At 41.1% G+C, this 12,256-nt stretch overlaps 1 protein-coding gene across 1 annotated transcript in view; it reads right to left on the bottom strand.

Moving 5' to 3' along the window:
• Positions 1-12,256, bottom strand: part of kcnh5b (potassium voltage-gated channel, subfamily H (eag-related), member 5b) — a 479,712-nt gene that overhangs the window by 198,173 nt on the left and 269,283 nt on the right. The window contains exon 10 of the mRNA XM_063061314.1: positions 10,153-10,349. Within this exon, the coding sequence (XP_062917384.1) occupies positions 10,153-10,349 (197 nt within the window). The remainder of the gene's footprint in view (positions 1-10,152; positions 10,350-12,256) is intronic.

Below are 12,256 nucleotides of genomic sequence, written 5' to 3'. Positions count from 1 at the left end.
GTCACTGATCTGGTCTGCAAAACACACTCTAATATTAAGGAGTGAAGACTGGGGGAATTTTTGTTAGCAGCTGTCAGATTTTCTTTCTAGATCATATTACATCATGGTTCAACAGCAGCTTCGATCCATAAGACCATACGACCATAAGACATAGGGGCAGAAATAGAGCATTCAGCTCATGAAGTGCACTCCGCATTTCATCATGGCTGATCCCGGATCCCATTCTACCCCATACACCTGCCCTCTCACCATATCCCCTTGATGCCCCGACCAATCAGGAATCTATCAACTTCCACTTTAAATATACCCACGGACTTGGCCTCCACCTCATCTGTGGCAGAGCATTTCACAGATTCACCACCCTTTGGATAAAAAAATAAAGTTCCTCCTTACTTCGGTTCTAAAAGTTTGCCCCTCAGTTTTGAGGCTGTGCTTTCTCGTTCTAGATACCCCCACTAGAGGAAACATCCTCTCCAGTTCCACTTTATCCAGACCTTTCAACATTCCGAAGATTTCAATGAGATCCCCACGCATTCTTCTAAATTCCAGTGAGTACGGGCCCAAAGCTGTCAAACGTTCCTCATATGTTAACCCTTTCATTCCCATAATCATCCTTGTGAACCTCCTCTGGACTGTCTCCAATGAAAATATATCCTTTCTGAGATAAGGGGATCAAAACTGCTCACAATCCTCCAAGTGCGGCCTGACTACTGTCTTATAAAGCTTCAGCATTATCTCGTAAACACGAGGAATTCTGCAGATAATTATTAAGGACAGAGCGTAGGCGTTCAGCAAAACGATCTCCCAGTCTGCGTCGGGTCTCGCCAATATATAAAAGGCCACATCGGGAGCACCGGACACAGTATATCACCCCAGCCGACTCACAGGTGAAGTGTCGCCTCACCTGGAAGGACTGTCTGGGGCCCTGAATGGTGGTGAGGGAGGAAGTGTAAGGGCATGTGTAGCACTTGTTCCGCTTACAAGGATAAGGGCCAGGAGGGAGATCAGTGGGGAGGGATGGGGGGGGGAACGAATGGACAAGGGAGTCGCGTAGGGAGCGATCCCTGCGAAAAGCAGAGAAAGCAGAATCTCCCAGTGGCCACACATTTTAATTCCACATCCCGTTCCCATTCTGATACATTTATCCACGGCCTCCTCTACTGTAAAGATGAAGCCATACTCAGGTTGGAGGAACAACACCTTATATTCCGTCTGGGTAGCCTCCAACCTGATGGCATGAACATCGACTTCTCTAACTTCCGCTAAGGCCCCACCTCCCCCTCGTACCCCATCTGTTACTTATTTTTATGCACACATTCTTTCTCTCACTCTCCTTTTTCTCCCTCTGTCCCTCTGAATATACCTCTTGCCCATCCTCTGGGTCACCCCCCCCCATCTTTCTTCCCGGACCTCCTGTCCCATGATCCTCTTGTATCCCCTTTTGCCTCTCACCTGTCCAGCTCTCGGCTCCATCCCTCCCCCTCCTGTCTTCTCCTATCATTTTGCATCTCCCCCTCCCCCTCCAGCTTTCAACTCCCTTACTCACTCTTCCTTCAGTTAGTCCTGACGAAGGGTCTCGGCCTGAAACGTCGACTGTACCTCTTCCTATTGATGCTGCCTGGCCTGCTGTGTTCACCAGCAACTTTGATGTGTGTTGCTCAGCATTATCTCCTTGTTTTTATTTTCTATTCCCCTTGAAAGAAATGTCAACATTGCATTTGCCTTCTTTACCAAAGACTCAACCTGTGAATTAACTTTCTGGGAGTCTTGCACAAGGTCTCCTCAGTCACTTTGCATCTCTGATGTTTGAATTTTCTCCCCATTTAGATAATAGTCTGCACTATTGTTCCTTTTACCAAAATACATTATCATACATTTCCCAACACATTATTCTTATCTGTTACTTTTGTCTCAGTCCTGCTGCAATCACATTGCTTCCTCAGCACTTAGAGGACCTGCTTCTGCTCTGCCTGTCTTCGTATCAGCCGCAAACTTTGCCGCAAAGCCATCAATACCACTATCTAAATTATTGACAAACAATGTGAAAAGTAGCGGTCCCAATGCTGACCCCTGAGAAACACCACTAGTCACCGGCTGCCAGCTAGAAAAGGCCCCCTTTATTCCCACTCGCTGCGTCCTGCCTGTCAGCCATTCCCCTATCCATCCCAGTATATTTCCTATAACGCCACAGGATTTTATCTTGTTAAGCAGCCTCATGTGTGGCACCTTATCATATGCCTTCCAAAAATCCAAGTAAATGACATCCGCTGCCTGTCCTTTGTCTACCCTGCTTGTTAGTTCCTCGAAGAATTCTAACAGATTTGTCAGGTAAGATATCCCTTTGCAGAAACCACGCTGACTTTGACATTTTATCATTAGCCTCCAATTACCATGAAACCTCATCCTTAATAATGGACCGCAATACTTTCCCATCTACTGAGGTTTGGCTAACTGGCCTATAATTTCCTCTCTTTTATCTTCCTCCCTTCTTAAAGGGTGGAGTGACATTTGCAATTTTCCTGTCCTCTGGGACCATGCCAGAATCAAATGATTCCTGAAAGATCATGACCAATGCATCCGTTATCTCTTCAGCAACCTCTCTCAGGGCTCTGGGATGTAGTCCATTTGGCCCAGGTGACTTATCCACCTTAAGATCTTGGAGTGTGTCTAGCTCTTTTTCCTTTGTAATAGCAATGGCACTCACTCCTGCTCCCTGAAACTCATGGACTCTGGCATACAGCTAGTGTCTTCCACAGTAAAGATAAAAGCAAAGTATTTATTAAGGTTGTCTGCCATTTCTTTGTCCCCCATTACTAATTCACCAGCATCATTTTCCAGTGGTCCAGTATCAACTCTTACCTCTCTTTTACTCTTTATATAACTGAAAAATCTTTTAGTATCCTGCTTTATATTATTGGCTAGTTTGGCTTCATATTTCATCTTTTCCCTTCTTAAAGTTTTTTAGTTGCCTTTTGTTGGATTTTAAAAGTTTCCCAATCATCCAACTCCCCACTCACTTTTGCTACATCATATGTCCTTTCCTTGTAGTCCTAACTTCCCTTGTCAACCACAGTTGCCTACCCCTGCCATTTGAGAACCTCTTCTGTGGGACATATCTGTCCTGCGCCTTGTAAACTATTCCCAGAAACCTCAGCCATCTCTGCTCTGCCATTATCCCTACCAGTATCCTCCTCCAATCCACTTGGGAGAGCTCCTGTCTCATGTCTCTGTAATTCCCTTTATTCCATTGCGATACTGAAACATGTGCCTTGTATTTCTCCCTCTCAAACTGCAGTATGAATTCAATCATATTATGATCACTGCGTCCTAAGTGTTCCTTTACGTTAAGCTCCCTAAAAAGTTATTACACCACAACCAATCTAAGATAGCTTTTCCCCAAGTGGGCTCAACACAAGCTGCTCTAAAAAGCCATCTTGGAGGCATTCAACAATTTGCCTCTCATGATCTGACATCAACGTGATTTTCCCAATCCCCTTGCATATTGAAGTCCCCCATTACAATTGTGACATTGCCCTTATTACATGCCCTTTCCAGCTCCCTTTGCAATCTCAACCACATATCTTGGCTACTCTTTGGAGGCCTATATATGATTCCCATAATGTTTTTTTTACCCTCACAGCTTCTTAACTCCACCCACTAAGATTTGATGTTCTCTGACCCTGTGTCACCTCTTTCTAAGGATATAATTCCATCTCCTCCCAACAGATCCACACCACCACCTATGCCTTCCTGCCTGTCCTTTCAATACAAAGTATATCCTTTGGTGTTAAACTCCCAACTAATACCTTCTTTCAGCCACATCTCAGTGATGCCCATAGTGTCATACCGACCAATCTCTAATTGCACCACAAGTTCGTCCACCTTATTCCAAATGCTACACACATTTAAATACAGCGCCTTCAGTCCTGCATTTTTCTCCTTTATGAATTTTACCCCTGTGGTATAACTTAACTCTTTGTTCTGTCTGCAGTTGTACCCAATCATCGGCTTGTTCTTCCTTGCATTCATATTACATATTACATCATCTATTTATAAACCTGTTGGCGCATCCTCAACACTATCATGCTGTCTCCCATCCACCTGCCATATTAGTTTAACTTTTATCATTTTAGCCTAGCATTCAAAGTTTACTCATCCCTTCTTTTATCCTGTCAAGTCCCATCAGAATGTTATAAGTTTCAATGAGATCACTCACTCTTTTAGACTCCAGACATTATACGCTCAGTCTGATTATCTGCAAAGAAGTTATCTCCAAATTCTTATTATCGTGTAGTTAACTTTACCGCATTCCTTCCTTCGCAATTGCATGTCCTTGTTTCAGTCGGGAAACCAGTCCCAGGTTCAATATTCTAAATTCATTCAGGTTCTAATTGGTAGCTCAAGCTATTTGTCCTATCCTTGTAATACAACAACAATAGTTCACTTGAAAGTTGTGGAATTAAGGTGCGCACACTTCCTTGTAGTATGTTTTTGGCTTCTTTAAAACAGAAGCCTCTCTATAATATCATAGAACATAATATGGTGGCATCTTCAGATGTTCTTATGTTTACTATAGAATATAATATATAAAATATATGGCACCATATTGGATTTCCCTTAGGGAGATCATTGGGCTAATTTATAATCAGGCGAACAAGGAAAAATATTATCAAACGAAAGGTTATTGCATCCAGAAGATAAGAATTAAGCAATCACATCGATAGGTATGAGAGAGGGCATGTGAGAGACTATATGTGAAATGAATCAAAGGAACCATGTACTTACTGGGCGTCAGGCATGGAATATTGAGTTTTGGGAATCAGGATTGTCAAATATATTGTAGAGTTAAACTACCTGTCTTTGGGAGAAAAGGATTTAAGAGGAGTTACTTCTGAATGGATATAATTGGTTGAAGCACCTCACTGACACATCTCTTCTTGTCCACCGAACAGTTGCTAGGCAATTTGCAGATTTCAAGAAGACGGCAACCCCTGGTGAGGTAGGTAGATGCTTTAAAACGATGTGTTGCTTACAGGTTACACAATTAACAATTTGTGAAAACAGCTTGAGAGCCATAAACTAACATCTTCTCTAGCAATTATGTGAAAGGTTAATTTCCAGCTCACAGATGTTTTTCAAGGTTTTGACTGGTGCAAGGTACAGATTGGATTAATTTTCACCGTATTGTCGACACTTACAGTTTAAATTTATTGTTTATGACAGTGAATTTCTATGCCAAGTACAGCAGATTCTCACAGCATGAAAGATTCATGATTCCAACGTGTCTGCAGTGAGAGAAAATTAGGAACTTCCTGTATCTAAGACCTTTTATAGAGTCCACTGATATAAAGCTCCTAATAGAGCTTCTAAAACAAATTTCATTGTAGAACACCCTGGACTATTGATTTACTTCAAAAGTGCCAATTCAAGCAGTAACAACGTTCACACAAAGCAACAGCTGATTTTTTATTTGTTAATTCATTGGATTACTATAAGGCTGGCAACTAAGGCGCGTCCCTATTTGCCCTTCCTCCCAGAGGACCACAACCCTGTCAGGGTTTGGAGGCTTGTATGCCTCAGTGACCTGGAGAGCTGTGTTGGCTGGAGTTAGGGCTTTATGCTTTGGCTCTTGGTAGGGGTCGCCCATGCCAAACAGGTCAAAGGGTAGAGGACAAACTAGGTTTGGGGGTTCAGCTCAGGGCTAACAACCCTGACAGATGAAACAGAACTGTTAGGAAACAGCAATGAAGAATCCTTTTACATCCTGAGTCTCCACCAGGACTTGCATGACTGACAGTAGTGAAAAACCAAGATAAGCTATTGACACGATGAAGGAAACCCTGAACCCCAGCTAAAGATGGAGGACCTTCACTGCAGCCCTAAGCGCCTGCATAACAGGCATTAAGTACGCAAGTCTATTTGCCCTTGAACCCAGTGAGGGCTATTTCAAGGGGCAAATATAAGTGAACACTGTTACTGAGTGGATCAATCTCCTATAGGCCATACTTGTAAGCACTAAAGGACATTAGTGAATTATTTATGTAGGTTTTAGAACGAAGTGATTGTTTCGTGATCATTACTGGTTCAGGAATTGGCACCTCCAGGCTTAACTTGAAGTTACATTGTTTTAATGTTCCAGCTGTTAAGGCTGATTTATGCTTCTGCGTCAACTCAACGCCATAACCTATGCAAGTGGCCGACGCACGTTGTGAGCATTTATACTTGTGCGTTGGTGTGTCTGCGTCACTCTGCAATTCAGGCACGTTGCACGTGCGCACACACCTGCCGGTGCAAGGCTTCATGGTCATGGTAGTCTTTCTCGGGGTAAAGTTTAAAGGGAGCGTCTTTTATCGTAAATGCGAAATGTGTCCTCCATAATTTCGGAGGTCTGTAAAGCTCTGTGGAAAGCATTGCAGCCAGAGTTCCTTCCCTGCCCTTCAGTCGCCCAATGGGAAGCTATTGCAGCGTAGAAGGAAATGCGATGCTACCAAGTGGACCAATCACAGTTGTTGCGGTCTGCGTTGCCGCGACGCGTAGTTACATTTTAGGAGAGGTGCCTGTCAGGCTACAGTGTAGAGATCCGCGTAGGCTTGGCGTAGGGTTCGCGGTGACGCCGTACCTACGGCGTCGAGTTGACGCAGAAGTATAAATCAGCCCTCACAGTGGTATTTGAATTCGTATCTGTAGGGTATCATTTCATGTCCCTGCAATGCCAGTGCGGTAACATAACTACTTTGCTCCCATGTACCTAAAACCCCTTTGACTCAAAGAGCTGCAGATGTTCAGAACACGTACAGGATTGAAGTGGATCAGAATCAGGATTAGGTTCATTGTCACTGAAATAACTAAATAAATCAATAAATTGAGAAAGAGAGAGAGATAAGCTATTCCTGAAATGCTGAGTGTGAATCTCCAAGCCCTTGTACCTCCTCTCGGATGGTAGTAGTGAGAAGAGCGAATGTCCTGGATGGTGAGGGTCCTTAATGATGGATGCTGCCTTCTTGAGGCATCACCTTTTAAAGATGTTCTCAGTGGGGGTGGGGGGGGGGAAGCTTCTGCTCGTGATTATGTTGGCTGAGCCCACAGCTCTCTGCAGCCTCACCTGATCCTGGTCATTGAAGCCTTCGTACCAGTCAGAATGCCCTCTGCAGTACATCTGTAGAAATTTGCAAGCCTTTGGTGACACATCAAATCTCCTTAAACTCAGAATGAAGTATAGCCACTGGCATCCCTTCGCAAATATGGTGGGCCCAGGACAGATCCTCCAAGATGCTGATAACCAGGAACTTGAACTATGTGTCCTTTCCACCACTGACCCCTCAACGTAGACCGGTATGTATTCTCCTGACCTCCCCTTACAGAATTTCACAATCAGTTCCTTGGTCTGGATGTTGTTGAGTGCAATGTTGTTGTTGTGACACCACTCAAGCAGTTGGTTTATTTGGCTCCTGTGCGCCTCCTAATCGCCATCTGAGATATTGCAAACAGTGGTGTCATCGGCAAATTTATAGATGGCACTAGAGCTGTGCCTGACCACACAACCAAAAGGTATAAAGATCAGATGACAAGATGAACTTGAAAAGAATCAGCCATGATTTTACTGAATAACCTGGCTGTTCCTATACACTGTATCATGTACACTTTTCACCTTTTCAGGCAATCAGAAAATGAGATATCAGAAAAACAAAAATAGATGAATTTTTAAAAAGTCAGGGTGGATAAGCGAATAAATTGATAGCTAAAGTGCTGTCATGAATGGTGAAAAAGGGATTTTAGAAGAGGCTAGTGAAGGTGGAGCATATTTCTAAAAGTCTCTGGCATTTCCCACTTGATCAACAAAGAATTTAATTAAGGGCCATAGGTTAGGTTTTGTTGTTTGATTTGACAACAATGGTCTTCCCAGTGCTTTAGCCAGGGGAAACAGTGACTCATTCAAGGCAGGATGTGGGGCTGTGAAGGGGCTGGAGAAATGGAGCTAAGTGCCAGCCACGGGCATGTGGAATCTGACTCCCTGTCTAAGAAGTCGCAACGGTGCTGCCTGCAACTCAGGGAGAAGAGGGGCCAAGGACAGGCCCTGAGGGACTCTGGAAAGGAAATAAAACAGAGGGAGGAAGAGAAGCTGCTTTTTGGAATCTGTGTCCTGTGATTAATTTATATGAAGTAGAATCTGTATTGTACATCTAGCATGTAGTAGGGAACATGTTTTTAAGGACTTCTATCCAAAATGATTATAGGAAATTCTGTTGTTGGGAACATGTCCCTAAAGGCATGACTCTATTACCACTTGCGCAATGTAGATTCTGTCATAACAGCTCTGTATTGTTAGTACCTTATATAAATTGATCACATGATGGCTATTCGCAACTAGGAATACCCGGAAGAATAGAACTTCCTACAATCAACTGATAAACTAGAAGCTCTTTACTGGCAAGCATAAAATAAAGGCATTCTTAACCCTTGTACCCGAGGACAAGGAATAGTGACCAAATGTGTAATGACACCTGTAGATAGCAATGATATTTCCTATCATTGTAGAAATATACCCAGAGTAAAACAACATCTCTTAGACATGCGAATCTGCATATCCCATGTGAAGTACCAAATGGCAAGAAATGACTTCAAGGCTGTAATTAGTGACAGATTTCAAATGACAGATAATAATTGCTTAATAAATTGTTAATTCATAAATATAATTTGCATCACCCAATTAGAATATTGCCTTGTAGTCACTCCTAAACATCAATAACTTCTAATTATCTAAATATTCTGATGATAGAGATCTATATTTAGCATTCAAATCTTTCAATTCAATTTGCATTGTCGACAGTCTTTCCTTGTGTCTTTAAGTTCAAAGAGCCATTAAAAAGAAGTACAGTGCTTCAGAGATTGAAATAAATCTTCGTTCACCACATTCGAGGGAGTTTCAGGCACTTGATTTCCAGAAACTCAATGTTCCCCATTTCAGTATAAGGACAGATTTGTGTTCCCTTCCCTATAAAATTATGCAATAGCCATTTCTTGATGAACACAGAGTGACATTGCCTTCCCTGCAGCTATCTCACATGATATGGTTGTACACTGTTCCATTTTTACATAATAAACATAACTGGGGAAATATTGCATCACACAAAAATGACAAACAGTTATGCAGAAGCATTTGACTTACTTTAGTTTCTTGTACAGCCTTGACTTGGGAATATTCTTATAATATTGAATTGGTTCTAGAGTCATACTTAACAAATAAAAGATGTTGGCAATGTCGCCGCTGCACGACATCAAGACACATTGCAAAGGGACACCAATCAATTTGAAGTAAAAAGAGTCTGAGTGCTTATAAGTGAGAGAACAAAATTAGAAACAACTCCACTGTGCCTTACAAATGGAAACAATGAATGTTAACAACCTACTAGACTAACAATATAAGGATCCATTTCATGGAAGGTAATTATTTAAAACATAATTTTCACCTTTCAACACAAATTAGCTTTCGGGAAAGAATGAGAAGCCGACCAAGAATGCAAATGGATTTCTTTCTCAATCTTTTGCTATTAGCCAATAATCTAATCATCATCTAAATTAACAACTGTTTCAATTCCATCCTCCCCCCCCCCACCATGTTAATTTGAGGTAGTAGTCTTCTTCTTGGGCCCTGAGCTCCCAGTGGAGCTCAGGCCATTGATGACCTTCCTTCTCCATCGTCCAAAGTCGATGGTATGGTTGGGGTTCGTCAATATTTCTGTAATCCATTGTATTCACTGTACAGGGGATTGGCCTATATAGCCGAGGTAGCAGTAACTACTACAAATAAAACGTTACCACATACAAGCAGAGACCTGTCATATAAGTATCACACTACACAGTGAATATGTCCAAGCAGTGGGAAACTTATTTAAAATCTGGTCACCATTATCTACACTAACATTATTCTGCTGGGCAACAATTATATTTATGGTGCTCAAACATCAGCTGAACTTTTTTTTGTAACAAACACTGCAAAATATATATGTCATATAAACACCGAGCACATTCTAAACTTTGAACGTTACTTGTGACATTAACTTTGAGACTGAATATAACTGACCCTGATGTACATCAAAGGATCAAACCTTAAATTGAACCACATGACTGTAAAGCTTTGAAAAGGCAACTCACGCGCTTCCTTAGATTGCAGGTCAATACGAGGTTTCGTGCAAAAGAATTTGCAAATGCTGTGTAGAATTCCAAGACTTTCAATAAGGCTTCCCGGCGGATGATATGAAGATCACAATATGTTAGAGCCCGTACATTCGCACAGGCATGTGCCAGAGTAGTTTCCTTCCAGAAGATATCCCCAAATACATCCCCTTTACCTGAAAAATATTTGAAAGAAAAGTAGAAAAAGTAATCAGAATCTATGCTTTTGTTTTTTTTTCTTAAAAAGGGAATCTGTCATTGGAGACTATTTTGTAATTTTGACTGGTGTGACAGATTCCAAATCTTTGATGAGCCATTTGTGGTGGAGTGATAGATGCCAAAATGATGCAGGGCAGTCCCATCTGGGGAATGAAGAAAATAATGAGTATCATGTTATCCGACCATAAGTTTCTGTGGCTTAGAGCTAAGGAAAACTGGCTTCCCACTTCCCCAGATAAGAATAGCATGTGACACAGACAAGTAGAAAGGGAAGGACATAAAAACCATAGAAGTCAGATTTTTCCTTCATCTCTTGCAATCCATAAACTCCAAAATGTTATATAAGCTTAATAATACCACCTATTCTGTATCGGTTTCATAGCATAGGATTTGGCCATGAAAATCAAAACCTTTCTCAAGACAAATTAAAGAAATTTTGCTGTTTTTTAATCCAAAATGCTTTCATCTGCCTTGGTATTTGGTAGATAATCTAAGGGCTTTTAATGAGTTAAATTATATTTAGATTTCAGTTATAATCTGTGACAAATGCCATATTTTTAAGATACATTTCTTTATCTGTACACAGTGGATTCCAGTTAATTTGGACACATCGGGACTAGTACATTTGGGCTCAATTAAGCGGCTGCCCCTATTAGCAAAAGTTTCATGGAAATAGTTTAAAAGGCATAAAAAAGACAAATTACCATTTAACTGAGTAACAAATTATGTATTTAAGTGAAATACAGAACAAATTAGAATACTATCAATACTATTATGGTACTATAAAACTGCGTATTAGTTCCTAATAGTTACGGACAGCAGATTTCAGTGTATGCTGCTGCATTCTTTTTGTTGACTGTAAATGAACAAAATCAGTGCAGACACCTAGAGTAGATAGTGGACTGCCTTCATACAATGCTATCGATGTTTGCATCATCAAAACCTTCATTTTCGTTTTCATTGTAATATTCAAGATGATTGTCAATACCTTCACATTCTTCGTAGTTCCTAATTTGTTGAAGTAGTGAAGTTGTTTCATTTTCAGTCCCAGCCATTTCTGGAATCTCCAAGCCTGAATGATTGCAACCGCAGTGAACAAAACAGTTCTGAGTTGTCTTACTGCTTATTTCTCGCCAACAATTAGTGGCAAAGATCATTGCTCTTTGAACAAAAGCACATGGAACTGATACTACTTAAGAACTGTATGCTCTAAGCCCTGTGTAGTGTCTAACAGCCACACAAGTGCACACATCTGATGCTAGTTAGAAACTATTTGGCAACAGTCTCCTGTCCCAATTAAGTGACACAGCATCCTAAATAAATGAAGGGAATCCCGACTCTTTTCTCAATTAGTTTTTGTCCTTTAAGAGCTGGCCCAATTAAATGGCTGTCTCGATAAACCGATGGCCCAATTAATCAGAATCCACTATATTTTGTTTTGTTCCTCATCCGTTTTCAAACTGAACATGAAATATTTTCATGACCTGTCCTATCTTTTTGATATCTGTAACACTTAAAAAGAAAACTGCCATGAATGCAACAATATTGTGATTGTGCTTGTAATACTGTATTAATCCATGAAATTTTGTTCCTTTTTGTGCCTGTGCCTTTGTCAGTCCTGTTTTCCCCCTTTGCCTGGCATTATTATAATGTCATTACTTACTACCACAAGAAAATTGCTCAATGTTCGAAGTCAAAGTTCAAAGATTAAAGTAAATTTATTATCAAAGGACATATATGACACCATGTACAACCCTGAGATCCATTTTCTTATGGGCATTCACAGTAAATACAAGAAATACAATAGAATGAATGAAAGATCGCACCCAACAGGATGGACAAACAACCAATGTACAAAAGACAA

This window comes from Mobula hypostoma, chromosome 1, assembly GCF_963921235.1.
Source record: "Mobula hypostoma chromosome 1, sMobHyp1.1, whole genome shotgun sequence".
In the NCBI taxonomy this organism is placed as follows: domain Eukaryota; kingdom Metazoa; phylum Chordata; class Chondrichthyes; order Myliobatiformes; family Myliobatidae; genus Mobula; species Mobula hypostoma.
This window is presented reverse-complemented; position numbering and strand designations above follow the sequence as displayed.